Raw genomic sequence first — 18814 nt, forward strand, 5'->3', positions numbered from 1 at the left:
TGGGAAGGCTAGGGGTCTCCAAGCAGAGGAAATAAACTGCAAGTGGCAGACACTTTTTTTTACTTCTTAATACAAAATTAAAAGGAGGTTTCTTCTAAATTCTGTGTTGTCATGACAACACCTGCTTCTGCCTGAACTTAACTTTTCTCAAACCTTGAGCTAACCTATGCATTTTCCCTCAAAGAAATGTTCTCTTAAGCTATGTTAATAAAACTATGCATTTGCTTGGAAATTCGCCTTTCTTTAAGATTCATGTCAATTGTTTTATGGCTGGGGATGACTCACCTTCTGCCAATGCTATCTCAAAGTGAATGATGCAACTCTTTCAATTTTGAGGTGATTCTTTATCATTGCAGGTGATTCTCCTGCCATGCAGGAGACCTCGGTTTGATTCCTGGGTAGGGAAGATCCCCTGGAGAAGGGATAGTCTACCCACTCCAGTATTCTTGGGCTTCCCTTGTGGCTCAGCTGGTAAAGAATCTGCCTGCAATGCGGGAAATCTGGGTTTGATCCCTGAGTTGGGAACATCCCCTGGGGAAGGTAGAGGCTACCCACTCCAGTATTCTGGCTTGGAGAATTCCATAGACTGTGTAACTCAGGGGGTCACAAAGAGTCAGACACAACTGAGCGACTTTCACTTTCACTTTATCTGATTAGAAACTTGCTAACAGATATATAACTCCTTGCTAAAAACTAGCAAAGGGGGCACTCTTTCTGTTCCCTTCTGATATCTATGTCAGAAGCTTCCTCTTATCGCTTTTATACTTTAATAAAACTTTATTACACAAAAACTTTGAGTAGTCTAGCCTCGACTCTGGCCCCAGATTGAAATCCTCTTCTCTGGAGGCCACAAATCCTGGCATAGCTCACAGCTTGCAGCCACAACCTTTCATAATGGGGGCTCATCTGGGATCTTTAAGACAGGTAAGGATGCTTGGAGCTCTAGTTCTTTGTTCTCCTATTACACACATTTTTTGCTGTACTTTACTAACTCTACGGTGTGCCTGTCTGTGAAAGTAGCATCAAAAAGACATAGAATTGACCACGAAGCGAGCGTTGAGCCCTGCTTTGCAGTTCTGCGATGCCTCATAATGACTGAAGGCAGCCCCAAAAGGGGAGCCTTGTGGGGGATTTATACCAACCTGCCGATGCCAAGAGGCATCCAACATCCCCGCGAGGGGAGCGGCCAGAAATGGGCAAAGCATGTGGACTGAATTTTCCTTTCTCAGTCAACATTTCCTGGTCTCTTTGACCATTTCATAACTGCCTTAGAAACTGAAACTACTAACCTAATCTGTCGAATCATAAACTTTCAAGGGATTTGTGAACTATGCTGTTACTATGCACTTTGACTTAGAGCCCAAGCTTAGATTGGTAGTCAGGAAGCAACTGCTGCTGCTGCTGCTGCTGCTGCTGCTAAGTCCCTTCAGTCATGTCCGACTCTGTGCGACCCCATAGACGGCACCCCACCAGGCTCCCCTGTCCCTGGGATTCTCCAGGCAAGAACACTGGAGTGGGTTGCCATTTCCTTCTCCAGTGCATGAGAGTGAAAAGTGAAAGTGAATTCGCTCAGTCGTGTCTGACTCTTAGCAACCCCATGGACTGCAGCCTACCAGGCTCCTCCATCCATGGGATTTTCCAGGCAAGAGTACTGGAGTGGGTTGCCATTGCCTTCTCCGCAGGAAGCGCCTAGCCTGGTTGAGATTTACAACAGAAGCATGTTTGGAAGGTAGGTGGAGCTCTAGCTCCAAAAGCATCTTTCAGGCTAAAAGTTACTCAGATTGGAAGTACAGCAGGTTTCTTCCTTTGGTAACACTAGCTCTTAGTGGACCAGAGAAGGCTCTCCAGTGGCTTTTGTCTCAACTCCTTAGATATTCTTTCTGTTGAATCTGTGGAAATGAACTGGAAGGACTGGCCCTAATAACTTGAAGACAAAAATCACCTTTTCCTCACTGGCCGGGCCTTCACCATCTCTTTTGCTATCATTTATACAGGTGTGGTGATGCTCGGAAGGGACATCTTGGTTTTATGTTGGTCCCCTTATGATTTATCAGTCTTATTGTGGTCAGGAATAGACTCAGGACCATGCACAGGAATCCAGGAGATGAATGTTTCTCCTGGCAGTCTTAGCTTGGGAAGCATTCTGGAAGCTTACTCTGATTGCACCTTGGGTGACTTCAGAGGCAGGCAAAGGTTTTAATGGTGAGGAATTGGACATCAATCTGGGATACCATCAGGTCTATCCCTGATGCATCTCCACCCCACCTCGGTGGTAGAATGGGAAGGGATGATGATGGGACAGCTGTGCTGGTAAGGAACAGGTTAACTCTGGCCAGGGAAGGACGCGTAGGTGGAAGACCTGTCTCCACCCCCGTCTAGAGCAGGGAGGGACACTTCTGGTGGAAAAGGGCAAAGGCACTGGATGCTGCTTTTTTCTCTCTTACAGATGGGAGTTAACAAATTCAGCCTTACTCCTTTAAACAGTATCCTGAAAAACTGGGATAGAGTCTATCCCCAGAGCTTATAGAAGACATGCTGATCTTCCTATGTGATACTGCATGACCATGGTATTCACTGGAGGATGGCGAACAGTGGCTGGTTGGAGGGTCTTTGAACTATAATACTGTTTTACACTTTCTAATAGGACCTGAGACCCATCTTCCCAGCCCATGTTTCCTGAGCATCGGGGTAACTCTCTTATCGGATCTCTCCATACCTTTTTACAGCTTCTATCATTTTTAAGGATGAAGGAAATTATGTATTCCCAATCAGATGGGAGCAAAGCTCCCTGTCCACCTGCTTGTTTTCTCTGCTCCTTCCACTTTCTTTTCATCTAGCCAAGATGCTGAATAAAAAGACCACATCTCCAAATAGCAGTGAAACTGAAAACCTGCAAGAACAAAGTGTGAATCATCACTCAAATTCCCCCCAAATTCTAGTTTATAACCACTCGGGAATTTCCATTTATAAATAGAAAAAATCAAGAATGAAGTTATTTTCTTTTAAAATCCATCTTCCCATCTATAAAAAAATTAGTTAAGTACATAATTTAACCCAATGCATTTATATTGTTCTGATCCAAACAACTATAAATAAAGCTGAACTGCCAAAACTTCCTGTTTCTTTTTGGTTTTTCTAGGAAGAACTGATAACATTTAGTGTTAAATCTCATGGTCATGCAAAGAATGTTTAAGGATTTTCTGGTTTTATTCCATCAGAAGTAAGACCAGTTATGCAGAAGTCCCCTGATTCTTTATCACCACAAAACCTATAGCAACCAAAATGCAAACACAATTTAAGAAGAATTCGTCATCTCAAGAAATTGCAGTTGAAGTCACTAAATGTCAGTATAAGGAATAACAGAAAGGAGGCAGATTAGTAAAGAATAGTCAGAACAAGAAAAGTTGAATTATTGGGTCAAAGAGAATGTGGATTTTAGTTTTAATAGATATGCTATGTGTGTGTGCTCTATGCTCAGTCATGTCCAACTCTTGTGACCCCATGGACTGTAGCCTGCCAGGCTCCCCTGTCCATGGGATTTTCCAGGCAAGAATACTGGAGTGGGTTGCCATTTCCTCCTCCAGGGGATCTGCCTGATACAGGAATCAAATCTGTGTCTCTTGCCTTGGTAGACAGATCCTTTACCATCTGAGCCACCAGTCTCAGCTAATGGCCCTCTTAAGAATTGTACCAACATAACCTTCCACAAGGAAGGTATGAAGATTGCTATTTCTACAGAGCCTTGTCATCATAGCATGTTATCCATCTTTTTCTGTCTGAGAGGTAAAAAGTGAAATTTTGATATGGTTTCTAAAAGTGTATTTATTTAAAAAATTTTTGGCTGCACTGGTTCTTTGTTGCTGCATGTGGGCTTAGTTCCTCCATGTCATGTGGGATCTCAGTTCCCTGATCAGTGATCAACCCACATTCCCTGCACTGAAGGGCAAGTTCTTAACCACTGGACCACAAGGGAAGTCCCTGGGTGTAGTTTTAATTTATATTTACTGTCTCATCATGAACGAGATGAGTAATTTTTTGCATATTTACAAAGCATTTCTATTTCCTTTTCAGTGAATCATATTTTAGTAGCTTTTGCCCAGTTTTCTGCTTTGGTCTTTTTTTTTTTTAATCAAATTGTGAGAGTTCTTCAAGTATGGTTTTGAAATGGAAGGCAACATTTCCCCCCATTTGGCTGTTTGTCTTTTGCCTTAACTAAGAAGTTGATTTGTCCCAAGGAGAAGAACTTTAATTTCAAAGATTTCTAAGTGTTCGTGTACTCAAAGGAGGCTGCAGAGCCACAAGACTCCTATTCAGAAAGACACAGAAATCAGCCGGCTTCCTAATAAGCACTGCTGGGCCAGTGGACAACATCTGCAGATCAGAGGAGGAAAAAACGGGAACAGAAGTTGCTCTGTGGTGTGGCCAGAGTCCTCCGCGTGGAGGCCAGGAAAACGGGCACACAGGGCCTCTTTGGGAACATGCTGTTGTTCAGTCACTCACTTATGTCCGACTCTTTGTGACCCCATGGACTGCAGCACGCCTGGCTTCCCTGTCCATCATCAACTCCTGGAGTTTGCTCAAACTCACGTCCATTGAGTGGGTGATGCCACCCAACCATGTTATCCTCTGTTGCCCCTTTCTCCTCCTGCCTGAAATCTTTCCCAGCATCAGGGTCTTTTCCAATGAGTTGGCTCTTCCCATCAGGTGGCCAAAGTATTGGAACTTCAGCTTCAGCATCAGTCCTTCCAATGAATATTCAGGGTTGATTTCCTCTAGGATTAACTGGTTTGATCTCCTTGCACACATTTCTCTCCCCTAAAATGGATTTAGGCACACATCTCAACCCAAGGCTTCTTCCCCCAGGGGTCGTGCTTCCCTCTCCTTGTGGAGGGTGTCAGAGAGTTTGCAAAGCCTCTTTCAGACAGTCTGCAGCTCCTGGAGTGATTCTAGACCCAACACTTTGTTTCAGGAAGTGTTTGCGCTGGGGCAAAGGGGAGGGTGGGGCACTGATATTATCTTCCGGGGTGAGGTGGAGGCTGGGCAGCTTGCCTAGGTCCCCAGGGCTGAAGCCAGTTGCCACGTGCAGTGCCCAGGACAGTGCTAGAGCAGGTCCCAGGATGGGCCTTGGATTTGGTTAACGTTCTGCCCAAGCGAGCTCGGGCCTGGGGTTTGGAATGGAAGGACCAACAGTCTCATCCGAGCGAGAAGCTTCTGGGGTCTGCCGTGGGCACTATCTTGTCTTCCCATTCTTCGGTCCGGTCTTACCAAACGCGGATCTAACCATCTCTGGAAGCTATGCTATGACCTGTGCTCAACCAGCGGGCTCTGCGCTCCCTTAGTTCTAGACACTCCTGTCTTATGTCCTCACCTAGACACCAGACCCAGGGCGGGGTGCGGGGCAGAGCGCTTCGGGAGCAGGCGGATTGCCACAGGTCCTGTCAGCAATAGCATGTGGAGACAGGGTCAGTAGGGCCAGCAAAACCAGCAGAGAAGTACGAGGGCGGGGGGCCGGGAAGTTCACCAAAGCGGAGGCCAGGGCCGGGTGATGCACGGAAGGATGAAAAGGGATGGACTTTTAGAGGGGTCATCACGTTAGGCCCAGTCCGGGGGTGGGATGGGAGTGGGAGGGCAGGGGCGGACCCAGCTGCACTTCAGTCCAGACTTTCCCGCCGTGGGGGGAGAAGGGGCTTGCTGCAAGGTGCTCTGGCCTCTTTCGAGGATTCTGGAGGAACGAAGTCAAACTCAATTTCCTCAGAAGTCAGGTAAACACCGGCTTGGTCCTCAGGGGCACGGCCCCCGGTCCCCAGGGTTGCGGGCTGAGTCTTCCCGCCAGCCCCGCCTCCGACCCCCGGCAAGTCCCCCGGGCGGTCAGCGCCCAGGCTCCTTCTCGCCCTGCCCTCTGCCCCGCCTACATCGGATCCCCCAAGGCTCTAGCCCCGCCCCCACCCCAGCCCCGCCCTTCGCCCCAGCTGCGCCCCATCCGTGTCCCGCTCTCCCGCCTTAGCCCCGCCCACAGCCTACCCACAACTCCGCCTGGCCCCCTCTTAGCCCCGCCCACACCCCTGCTTCTCGGCCGCTCGGGGGCGGGGCGGGGCGGCCCGGCGGCGGCGGCCTCGGCGGCGGGGGCGGGGCCGGCCTCACCCGGAATGAAAATAAACGGCGGCCGCAGCCGCATCCGGGCACTCGGCGGGTCGCGGCTGGCGCGGCTGTGGCGCAGGTGAGGAGTTGGCGGCCGAACGTCTGGTCTTTGACCCGGGTGTCAGTGGAGCCACCCGGCGCCCCATCTCCCCCCGGGCGTGACCCCGACGCCGACCCCGCCCGGGCAGCGGCGGGAGGTGGGCGTCCTGCGCGGAGGCTCGGCCGGGACCGGGGGCGGCGGGTCGGGGCTTCTGGACGTGCCGGGCCCTTGGCCCGGCCCTGGGTTTTCTCTGGACTGACGTGGGTGGTGGGTATTTAAAACGAAAGATTGAAATGTTTTTGGAGGGAGGCAGAGAAACATATGTATATGTTAAAATTACTCACTAGCCATACAAAAAGCTTGAGTCGTAACATTGTTTTTCCAAATATGCCATTTGGGATTTATGTGCTATCAAAGACAGATTTTCTTTGCTGTTTAATGAGAAAACGCGGTTTATTTTCTCCAGCCGTGACGATCTGATTCTGTATGTTTCTCAACGTCTTCCCACACTCTTATTTTTAAATAGAGGATTCTTGGAATAGTCTGAGAGAAAAAGTAGTGTATTTTGAATAAGTATGTGTGTGTTTGTATATGTTTGAAAACCTCTGGATAAAGGCAGCGTAGATCGATTTATTTTAAAAATGAAAGTGAAATGTTACAGGAATGATTTATGCCCTTTCACTTTCGGTTTAGAGCAAGGGTATTAATGAATTTCTGCTTTTTGACGGGGGCCGTGACACCGAACATTGCGTGGCACGCCTGAAACTTTCAGTTTTCCAGTTAACATTGAAAACTGATTTATTAAACCATTTCCCCTTTTGATTTGAGTTAAAATACATATCTTCGTTTTTTTCTGTTGCCCATGAGTGAAGTTTTGTAAGTTTCAAGACAATGGTTTAATCTTTTTTTCAAACATTAAGTGGTGGACTAGAGACCCTTCTTGTTGTGTATTTGCTGGTGGGTGGAGTGTGAACCACACACTAGGTTTAGGAAATTCTTTGAGACTTCCGCTTGGTAGTTACTTGGGTTACAGAGGGCTGTGCATTCAGCCTTCTAAAATAGCTTGGCTTCCGTGAATGGCCCTTGAAATGGTTACCATCAGCTCACAAGTGATACGTAATTGTGAATTTCTGAACATTTGTGAGCAGTACTTCCCCTGTGGCTCTGTGGTAAAGAATCTGCCTGTCGGTGCAGGAGGCGCAGGAGATGTGGGTTTGATCCCTGGGTCAGAAAGATCCCCTGGAGAAGGAAATGGCAACCCACTCCAGTATTCCTGCCCGGAAAATTACATGGACAGAGGGGCCTGGCAGACTACAGTCCAATTTTATGTGTGAGAAGCGGTTTATTAGTGCTTGAAAATCTGGGGTTCTTTCTTAGGTTACCTGGATGCATACATCCCCCTCTTTGATGTGTTTTCTCCTTTTTCCCTTCTCCCCCCTATCCTGATTACCCTCTTTCTTGCCCCCAAATTGATATAAAGTGGATTTGAACTTTCTTTTTAAAGTACTTGCTTACAGAATACGCTTAAGTTGTCAAACTTGATTTAGAAATCAGGTGAATTGAGTTTTGAGGAGTGTGGAATACAGGCCCTGAATAGGAAAAAGAAAGTTGCGCATCTAGGTTATGTTAAATCTTACCTACTTTTTCGCTCTCTGGAACATGTCTCCGTCCTTCAGGGGCTAACAACCTTTGACTTTGCTCACTGCTCGTCTGACTTGGCTGCACGGCCCCATCGCTGTTTCACTGTCTGGCAGCCTCGCCCACCTTTGAGGTGCTAGTGCTGGTGAAGGAGGCGGGAAAGACTCCGCTGCTGTGTGAGCCCAGGACAGAGAAGCAGCAGGAACTTTGTGAGGGACGGTAGAATGCAGTGATCCAGTGTTGTGGGCACAAGTCCCAGGACTAGTTAAGGTGCTGCCTAATCTTTCATCCTTGAGCGAGTCATTTTACAAACTTGGGCTGTGGTTTTTCATGTGTAAAATGATGACCAGCCAGTATTGATTTGAATAGGACGTGTTGATCTGCTTTTATGCTTCTATCAGAAAATATCATGCAAAACTTTTCTAGCACTGTAAACACTAAATTTTTAACTTAATTCTATTATTTTTAAAAATATTTGTTTATTTTGGTGGGCCCAGGCCTTAGTTGTGGCATTCAGATACTTTGTGTGGCATGTGGGCTCTGGTTCCCTGACCAGGAATGGAACCCAGCCCCCCTGCATTAGAAGCACAGAGTCATAACTCTGGACCACCAGAAAACTCCCTAAATTTTCAATTTTAAAATTTCAGATATAGAAAATGTATATTATTGATAGTTCATAGTTCAAGCTAGCTTTTCTTCATATTTACCTGCCAGGGTGATTGCTCTTTTGTGTTAAAATAGCCAACATACAGAGCCACTGTATGTTGGTAAATTCTTTACCACAGAGCCACTGTGTTGAGTTGTTTAAGTTTGCTACTGTAAGGATTTATCTTTCTTATTTTATCTTTCCTCTTAGAGAGTGATAGCAGGTTAAGAAATAGAAGGGGCTTCCCTGGTGGCTAAGTGGTAAAGAATCCGCCTGCCAATGCAGGAGATGTGGGTTCAATCCCTGGGTCGAGAAGATTCCCCTGGAGAAGGAAATGGCAACCCACTCCAGTGTTCTAGCTTGGGAAATCCCATAGACAGAGGAGCCTGGTGGGCTATAGTCCATGGAGTCGCAAAGGATTTGGAGATGACTTAGCCACTCCAGTACTCTTGCCTGGAAAATCCCATGGACAGAGGAGCCTGGTGGGCTGCGGTCCATGAGGTCGCTAAGAGTCAGACACGACTGAGCGACTTCACTTTCACTTTTCACTTTCACTTTTCACTTTCATGCATTGGAGAAGGAAATGGCAACCCACTCCAGTGTTCTTGCCTGGAGAATCCCAGGGATGGGGGAGCCTGGTGGGCTGCTGTCTATGGGGTCGCACAGAGTCAGACACAACTGAAGCGACTTAGCAGTCAGTAGCAGTAGCTATCTAAAACACACAACACACCCAAGAAATAGAAAAATTACTTAGTTACTACATATTAGCAACTTTGAAACATGTATTCTTATGTAACATATATAATTGGATATAAGATACATATTTCAGTTTGCATGTAATATACATATCTTTTAGAGAAGTTTGCTGCTGCTGCTGCTGCTAAGTCACTTCAGTCATGTCCAACTCTGTGCGATCCCATAGACGGCTGCCCACCAGGCTCCCCCGTCCCTGGGATTCTCCAGGCAAGAACACTGGAGTGGGTTGCCATTTCCTTCTCCAATGCATAAAGGTGAAAAGAGAAAGTGAAGTCGCTCAGTCATGTCTGACGTTTAGCGACCCCATGGACTGCAGCCTACCAGGCTCCTCCGTCCATGGGATTTTCCAAGCAAGAGTACTGGAGTGGGGTGCCATTGCCTTCTCCTTAGAGAAGTTTGGAGCTAGTTAAAACCTAGTCTAAAGTACTTTAAACGGGACAGGGAGGCATGGAGGAGACCTCTTGCTTACTCAGCAGTGTGTTGGGTAACTTACGCGATACTTTGAAATGTAGTGCGGAGTATCATTGATGCACTGTTTTGCTTTCAAGGATGGCACAAAAGAAGTATCTCCAATCAAAATTGACCCAATTTTTAAGGGAAGACAAAATTCAACTTTGGAAACCTCCATATACAGATGAAAATAAAGAAGTTGGCTTGGCATTGAAGGTATTTCTCTTTTAAGATGTTGTTAATTAGCAGTGTTGTAAGTCTCCTTGGTAAGTAAGATTCTGAAGTCACCAGAAATTGCCAGGCACAAACAGGTAGGCTTTCGGCATAACCAGAAACAATGGTGATAAACAGGTTCCCATATTTTACTAGCAGTTGGCAAGCTTATTTTTGTTTAAGAAGATTTTATTTATATGAGAATGTTTATCTGATGCTTTTGGCATGTGCCATTTCTAATGCTTCACAGTGAAGCATTAGACAATACATTAATACAATGTAATACAATGTAATACACGTAATACAATGATTAATCTGGGTGTTCCTGCTGGTGGGGCAGTGCCAGAGGCAGAAGGTTCCTGTGTGGCATGTTCCTGGCTGGTGTTCGGACCATTCTCTGCCCTCCTGGTTAGCGTGCTCAGCTGCGGAACACTGTTTCCCTCCCTAGCTTTGTTTACACTATTGGCTATCTGTTCATTTTTCCAAATTACATTTTCCTAATAACTGTACGTCAGTTTTTTTTGGTCTCATCAAAAATAGCCTCACTTTTTCTAAGTGAAATTTCTAGAAACTGAGGTTGGCTTGCCTTTCTAAGCTGAAGAACATTATAATAATTTCTGAGTGAAATCTCACTGTGTTGGAATGTCCTAGAACATACTCCTCTTGTTTTCTCAGTCTGAGTGTATTGTGGTAAACAGTGTAACCTCTGTCAGGGAGTAAGGGTTCTCAGGAGGGCATCGCGTCGTCCTGTGCCATGACACAGTGATGCGCTTGGGAGGTGACTGCTGTGTCAGGGTCTTGGAGTTCTCTCTCTCCTGTTCCTGACAGGACTCCCGTGTTTTGTTTTGTTTTCAGTTTTTGCAAACCTTCTCTTTGCACACCTTTTCTTCTGAATTTGCTTGTTACAATCTCTTGGCTTGGGAACTAGGTGGGGCTGTGACTTCTGTCCCCAGGTCCTGGCACAGAGCTGCTAACACCCTTGGAATTCCCGAGTGGTGAGGTTGATAAAAGGGGCAAGAGAAGAAGGGAAACCATCAGCTGCTGCTGCAGTATGCTAATTTAGAAACAGCAGTCGTTTGGTACCAGGAGAGTCACCATGGACGTAGCGCGAAGTGACTGGACTCTGGATATATTTCCAGGGAGAGCCAGCAGGTTTTGCAGGCTGATTGGATGTGGAGAATGAGAGAGGGAAGAGGGCGACTCACCCAGTTTGAGCCTGAGCTCCTGGTGGAGTACAGTGGCCATAAACTGAAATAGGACAGCCCAAAGGAGATGGGGAGGAAGACCAAGCACTCATTTCAGTTCAGTCACTCAGTTGTGTCCGACTCTTTGCGACCCCATGGACTGCAGCACACCAGGCTTCCCTGTCCATCACCAACTCCCAGAGCTTGCTCAAACTCCTGTCCATCGAGTCGGTGATGCCATCTGACCATCTCATCCTCTGTCGTCCCCTTCTCCTCCCACCTTCAATCTTTCCCAGCATCAGGGTCTTTTCCAATGAGTCAGCTCTTCGAATCAGGTGGCCAGAGTATTGGAGTTTCAGCTTCAGCATCAGTCCTTCCAATGAATATTCAGGACTGATTTCCTTTAGAATTGACTGATTGGATCCCCTTGCAGTCCAAGGGACTCTCAAGAGTCTTCTCCAACACCACAGTTCAAAAGCATCAATTCTTCAGCACTCAGCTTTCTTTCCAGCTCCCACATCCATACACAACTATTGGAAAAACTATAGCTTTGACTAGACGGACCTTTGTTGGCAAAGTAATGTCTTTGCTTTTTAATATGCTTTCTAGGTTGGTCATAAGTTTTCTTCCAAGGAGCAAGCGTCTTTTAATTTCATAGCTGCAGTCACCATCTGCAATGCTTTTGGAGCCCACAACAATAAAGTCTGTCAGTTTTTACTGTTTCTCCATCTATTTGCCGTGAAGTGATGGGACCAGATGTCATGATCTTAGTTTTCTGAATGTTGAGTTTTAAGCCAGGTTTTTCACTCTCCTCTTTCACTTTCATCAAGAGGCTCTTTAGTTCTTCTTCTATTTCTGCCATAAGGGTGGTGTCATCTGCATATCTGAGGTAATTGCTATTTCTCCCAGCAATCTTGATTCCAGCTTGTGCTTCATCCAGCCTGGCATTTTGCATGATATACTTTGCATACAAGTTAAATAAACAGGGTGACAATATACAGCCTTGATGTACTCCTTTCCCAATTTGCAACCAGTCTGTTGTTCCATGTCCAGTTCTAACTGTTGCTTCTTGACCTGCATACAGATTTCTCAGGAGTCAGGTAAGGTGGTCTGATATTCCCATCTCTTTAAGAATTTTCCACAGTTTGTTGTGATCTACAGGTCAAAGGCTTTGGCATAGTCAATAAAACAAAAGTAGATGTTTTTCTGGAACTCTGTTGCTTTTTCGATGGTACAGTAGATGTTGGCATTTTGATCTCTGGTTCCTCTGGCTTTTCTAAATCCAGCTTGAACATCTGGGAGTTCTCGGTTCACGTATTGCTAAAGCCTGGCTTGGAGAATTTTGAGCATTACGTTGCTAGCGTGTGAGATGAGTGCAATTGTGCGGTAGTTTGAACATTCTTTGGCATTACCTTTCTTTGGAATTAGAATGAAAACTGACCTTTTCCAGTCCTGTGGCCACTGCTGAGTTTTCCAAATTGGCTGGCATATTGAATGCAGCACTTTCACAGCATCATCTTTCAGGATTTGAAATAGCTCAACTGGAATTCCATCACCTCCACTAGCTTTGTTCGTAGTGATGCTTCCTAAGGCCCTCTTGACTTCACATTCCAGGATGTCTGGCTCTAGGTGAGTGATCACACCATTGTGGTTAGCCAGGTCATGAAGATAATTTTTGTATAGTTCTTCTGTGTATTCTTGCCATCTCTTCTTAATACCTTCTGCTTCTGTTAGGTCCATACCATTTCTGTCCTTTATTGTGCCCATCTTTGCATGAAATGTTCGCTTGGTATCTAAGTTTCTTGGAAGTGAAAGTGAAATCGCTCAGTGGAGTCCGACTCTTTGCAACCCCATGGGCTGTAGCTACCAGGCTCCTCCGTCCATGGGATTTTCCAGGCAAGAGTACTGGAGTGGGGTGCCATTTCCTTCTCCAGAGGATCTTCCCGACCCAGGGGTTAAACCTGGGTCCCCATGTTGTAGGCAGACGCTTTACTGTCTGAGCCACTAGGGAATTAATTTTTTTGATGAGATCTCTATCCCATTCTATTGTTTTCCGCTATTTATTTGCATTGATCACTGAGCAAGGCTTTCTTATCTCTCCTAGCTATTCTTTAGAACTCTGCATTCAAATGGGTATATCTTTCCTTTTCTCCTTTGCCTTTCGCTTCTCTTCTTTTCACAGCTATTTGTAAGGCCTCCTCAGACAACCATTTTGCCTTTTTGCATTTGTTTTTCTTGGGGATGGTCCTGATCCCCGCCTCCTGTCAGGCCCTCTGTCTGTCAGATCTGATCCCTTGAATCTGTGTGTCACTTCCACTGTATAACTGTAAGGGATTTGATTTAGATCATAGCTGAATAGTCTGGTGGATTTCCCTACTTTCTTCAATTTCAGTCTGAATTTGGCAATAAGGAGTTCATGATCTGAGCCACAGTCAACTCCCGGTCTTGTTTTTGCTGACTGTATAGAGCTTCTCCATCTTTGGCTGCAAAGAATATAATCAGTCTGATTTCGGTGTTGACCATCTGGTGATGTCCATGTGTAGAGTCTTCTCTTGTGTTGTTGGAAGAGGGTGTTTGCTATGACCAGTGTGTTCTCTTGGCAAAACTCTGTTAGCCTTTGCCCTGCTTCATTCCGTAGTCCAAAGCCAAATTTGCCTGTTACTCCAGGTATCTCTTGACTTCCTACTTTTGCATTCCAGTCCCAAAAATGAAAAGGACATCTTTTTTGGGTGTTAGTTCTAAAAGGTCTTGTAGGTCTTCATAGAACCATTCAACTTCAGCTTCTTCAGCGTTACTGCTTGGGGCATAGACTTGGATTACTGTGATATTGAATGGTTTGCCTTGGAAATGAACAGAGATCATTCTTTTGTTTTTGAGATGGCATACAAGTACTGACTGCATTTCGGACTCTTTTGTTGACTATGGTGGCTACTCCATTTCTTCTAAGGGATTCCTGCCCGAAGTAGTAGATATAGTGGTCATCTGAGTTAAATTCACCCATTCCTGTCCATCTTAGTTCACTGATTCCTAAAATGTCGACGTTCACTCTTGCCATCTCCTGTTTGACCACTTCCAATTTATCCTGATTCGTGGACCTAACATTCCAGGTTCCTATGCAATATTGCTCTTTACAGCATCGGACTTTACTTCCATCACCTGACCAAGTGCTTAGTTTTGGGCAAAACAAGTCTGAGAGTTCAAGGTCGAGGTATCGGCCAGAGGTATTCTGGAGCGAGTTGGTGGTGTATAGGTGTGGCTTGAAGCAGTGAGCCTGGCTGACATTACTAAGCAAACAAGTAGAGGAAGGAAAGTTGTCTGAAGGCTGAGTCCTGTCGGTGTTTAGAGTTTGGAGAGATGACAGGAGCCAGGCGGAAGGGGCAGCGAAGGAGCAGTCGAGGTGGAAGGAAGGAGGAAAGGGTGTAGAAACCAAGTGAGGAGGCTGGAGAGTCTGCTGTTTCCTGGCTGCTGACAGGTCAAGTTCAGGTAATTGAGGAAGGGGTTTGGGGAGGTGGAGACACTGAACGATTTTGACAAGAACTTCAGAATGTCCATGTGGAAGCCGACTGGCAGAGAGTAGAGATTTAGAGGGGTTGGAGATGTCGAATGTTGATTGCTCCTGTTCAGTTTTTTTTTATTTTCTAATTTACAAAAGGATTCACTGAAGGATTCCTTTAAATTTGCCGTTCCTCTCATATAAATATCTTTAACAGACCCTGACCACTTAAAGGCTGAGGGGTAAGGAAATGCTGACTTGTGGGAGCCAGTGCACTTGAAGATAGCTCATAATTGAAAGCGAAACCTGTTTTATTAGGGCTATAATTAGCATCCTCGAGAAGGCCCTCTGTCCCACGGGAAAATTACCCCCGTTGAGTCAGGCAAGCAAGGGTACCCTGGTGACCCGGCCTGTGCTCTCCTGCCCAGAGGGAACCCTGGTTGCTTAGCTGGGCTCCGACCAGAGGAGGGAGCCTGGGCTCTGAGGTCAAGCTGTGCAGGCGCAGCTCTGCCGCTGCCTGTGGGCCTCAGCGAGTTGCGGGAGGTCTCTGGTCCCACTCTCATCACTTATGAAACGGGGGCCGTGGTACCTCCATGATTAGGTTGCTGTGAGTGTCTGAGAGAATATGTGTCCAGCACCTGGCTGCTGTTTATTGGATGTAAGTACTGATGTTAATGGGCTTCTGTGGTATCTCAGTGGGCATAAAATCTGCCTGTAGTGCAGGAGACCTTGTTCATCCCTGGGTTTGGGAAGAAGATGCCCTGGAGGAGGGTACCACTCGAGTGTTCTTGCCTGGAGCATCCATGGACGGAGGAGCCTGGCGGGCTACAGTCCATGGGGTCACAAGGAGTCGGACGTGACTGAGCGACTAAGCACAGCACAAAGGTGCTGGGGGCTTTCAGGATGGGCTCCTTGCCTACAAGACCAAACTTTGATCAGAAGCATGAACTTTCAGCCCCACCCCGCTCCAGCCTCTGGGGAGGCCAGAGGGCAGAGGAGATCCCACTGGTCAGCAGTGGGCAGTGATTCAGTCAATCATGTCCGTATCATGGAGCCTCCGTAAAAACCCTGAAGTGACACATCGCGGGCTTCCACATGGGCAGATGCGTCCGTTGGCCAGAGAGGAGCACAGCACAGGCAGCAGAGTCCTCTGGTCCTGTCGGGACCCTTCCGGGCTCTGCCATGCGTGCACCTCCATCTGGGTGTTCATTCCTTCTCTTTATAATAAATTCTAAAAATAAGGGGAGCATTTTCCTGAGTTCTGTGGTGTTTGTTCTAGCAAATTGCCAAACCTGAAGGGGCGGGGCTTGTAGGAACCCTCAGCTGTGAGCCCAGTCAGACAGAAGTGTGGGCAACCTGGGGACCTGCTTACCTGCTGCCTGAAACGAGGGCAGACCTGTGGGATTGAGCCCTTAGCCTGTGGCGTCTGCCTCTGATTCACTAACTCCATCGTTCGTGACAGAGTTGAATTGTAGAATATCCAGTTGGTGTCAGAATTGATTGGTGTCAGAAGGGGTAAAAAAAAACCTTCACAAGGTAATTATGTTTATGTTTTCTAGAGAATTATAGAAAGTTTTTTTGGAGTATTCTTATTGAAAAGGCTTCTGTGTTTTCCAGAGATTAAAAATAATGTATACTCTTGAAAAAAACTGTATGTATATAATTAACTACAAAAATGATAAAGAGTGTGTTTTCAAAAATACATTATACATATCACCAATATTGGTGTTTTCTTCCAGTCATTTCCTATGTGATTGTTTATTTAAAGTGTGTATTATAAATAGGTTTATATTAATTTTTTAAAAAGATACTCTGATCTGCTTTGTAACTTTTATATATCAAGAACATCTCCCCTATTAGAAATACATACTTAGACCATCATCTAAGCTGAGTTGTTCTCACAAATTAGAAAAGGTAGAAGCTTTTCTGTTTTTGTTTTTTGCCCGCACTGTGCAGTGGTGAATGGCTCAGTGCTCCTTAAGGCAATCTTGTACTGACGTTTGCCCGCACTCTGCGGCGGTGAATGGTAAGATGTTTGCCCGCACTCTGCGGCGGTGAATGGTAAGACGTTTGCCCGCACTCTGCGGCGGTGAATGGTAAGACGTTTGCCCGCACTCTGCGGCGGTGAATGGTAAGACGTTTGCCCGCACTCTGCGGCGGTGAATGGTAAGACGTTTGCCCGCACTCTGCGGCGGTGAATGGTAAGACGTTTGCCCGCGCTCTGCGGCGGTGAATGGCTCAGTGCTCCTCAAGGCACTCTTGTACTGACGTGTACTGCAGTCACATGAGTTGCCGCCTGCCTTTCTTTTCCCCCAGCGTAATCCCAACTATTTTCACTTTCTCTAGGGAGCCTGTTTTCCTACCCTTCGTTTTTATTTTTTCCTGGATCCTCTAAACTCTGTGCCTCTCAAGATGTCAAGCCACTGTCTGGATCTCACTGTAACAGGGCTGAACGCCGCTCGTCGGTGCTTTCGCCTTAGGTTCTTGTGTGCACTGCTGTGTATTTTGCTTTTCTTTGAGTTAGTACTGTATTGATCTGTGGGTTTTTTTTTTTTCTTCAATTTTTCTTCATAGGACCTTGCTAAGAAGTACTCTGACAAGCTAGAATGTTGTGAAAATGAAGTAGAAAAGATAATGGACGAAATACGTTGCAAAGCAATCGAGCGTGGCACAGGAAATGAGCACTATAAAACAACAGGAATTGCCACAATTGAAGTCTTTCTACCTGCACGGTTAAAAAAAGTGAGTAGGTTCCCCAAATTTACATAGTTATTCATGCTCAGTTACCTTAGTGACGTGATTAAAGAAATAATGAGTTCTTTCTTTTTGAAGTTACAATCCAAAGATAAAATTTTTTTAAGTTATTTTACATATTGAACATTAATAAACCTAAAAGTTAATTTTATGGATTCTTAAAACTGGAGCATCTACAAGGTAGTCTGGGCTCCAGGCATCACAGAGCTATGCATCACAGTCTTGCCTTTTCTAGAGTTTGAACAATCGTTTAGCAAAAATGGGGAATAAAAGATTACTTCAGATTTTCTGAAACAGTAGACAGTAGGACACATCACACAGGAGTTCATCTTTCTTTTTCTTTGCTGGTGGAGCCAGAGCACGGTCAGCTGAGTGCCCAGGCAGGGCTGCTGTGCATGGAGCCACCTTGTGTCCTGGGCACGTCCTCAGGAGTTGAAGTCCAGAAGTGTCACGGAGGCAGGGCACCCAGAGGGGGCTGCCACGTAGGACTGAGAAGGGTTCGTTATTCTCAGAAGAAATGAAAATAAGTGTGTATCAGGATTACCCTGTGACCCAGCTGTTTTACTTCAAGAGAAGTGAAAACTGTACAAAAACTCTGTTCACAGTGGCCTACGGTGGAAACAGCCCTAATGCCTGCTGGTGGACAAATGGGGTGCACCCATAAAATGAGTTACTCAGCCATGAAAGGAGCAAAGTACTGATACTCTGCGACACTCAAAAACGTTTTGAAAGAAGCCAGACACAAAAGACCACATACTGTGTAGTTCCTTTTATATGAAATATCTAGAGTAGGCAAATCCATAGAGAAAGAACAGTTCATGGTTGTCTGGGGTGGGAAGCGGGAGGGAGTAGGAGGATAGGGCATGTTTGGTGAGGAGGTGGCGAAAATGCTGTCTGTAAACACACCAGAAACCATCGACTCTTATACTTTAAACAGGAAACTTTAAGATATGCAAGTTACATCCCTATAAAGCTGTTAAAAATTTCTAGGAAGAATAAAGGACTTAATGAGAAAAAGGACCTTATATATGTATCTACCTCAGAACGCCAGTTCATGAGTTTAAAAGGCAGTGTGTATATACAGACTCTTCTCTGTGGGGTCACACAGAGTCGGACACGACTGAAGTGACTTAGCAGCAGCTGCCAGTACCAAGTACCTGGGACAGCAGACCACCAATCAGAAAGCTGATTGGTGAGTGTGGAATCCGAGCAGGTGATTTGCACGATCTTGTCCTTGGTGGCCCTAGTGAGTCCATAGTTCCTTCTGAAGCCCAGCCATTGGGGAAGGAGAGGTGCCAAAAGCTGTCCTGCCGCTCCCTTCTCGGTGGCTGCGGTGGGTGCTCGCCGAGGTGGTCCTGGCACCGAGGTTGTGAGTGGGTCCTCGTGGAGCAGAGGCAGAGCCCTGGAGCAGAACAGGACCTGCCCCGCCCCCAGCAGACCTGCCCCCAGAGGCGGAAGCCCGGCCTGTGGGCCACACTGCTGCCCCCACGAGGACTTCCGGG

The 18814-nt window shown here is 46.2% G+C and overlaps 1 protein-coding gene across 5 annotated transcripts in view; it reads left to right on the forward strand.

The window, feature by feature from the left end:
• The first annotated feature begins 6065 nt into the window (after positions 1-6065).
• Positions 6066-18814, forward strand: part of NUB1 (negative regulator of ubiquitin like proteins 1) — a 35926-nt gene continuing 23177 nt past the window's right edge. For 4 of the 5 annotated variants that reach the window (XM_025291850.3, XM_006077658.4, XM_025291851.3 and 1 more), the window contains exons 1-3: positions 6066-6217; positions 9767-9884; positions 17133-17300. In XM_025291850.3, coding sequence (XP_025147635.1) covers positions 6147-6217; positions 9767-9884; positions 17133-17300 — 357 coding nt within the window. In that variant the 5' untranslated portion in view covers positions 6066-6146. Of the gene's footprint in view, positions 6336-9766; positions 9885-17132; positions 17301-18814 lie in introns of all 5 variants that reach the window. The other variant, XM_025291852.3, reaches the window with a different exon arrangement.

Source organism: Bubalus bubalis, chromosome 8 (genome assembly GCF_019923935.1).
Source record: "Bubalus bubalis isolate 160015118507 breed Murrah chromosome 8, NDDB_SH_1, whole genome shotgun sequence".
NCBI lineage: Eukaryota > Metazoa > Chordata > Mammalia > Artiodactyla > Bovidae > Bubalus > Bubalus bubalis.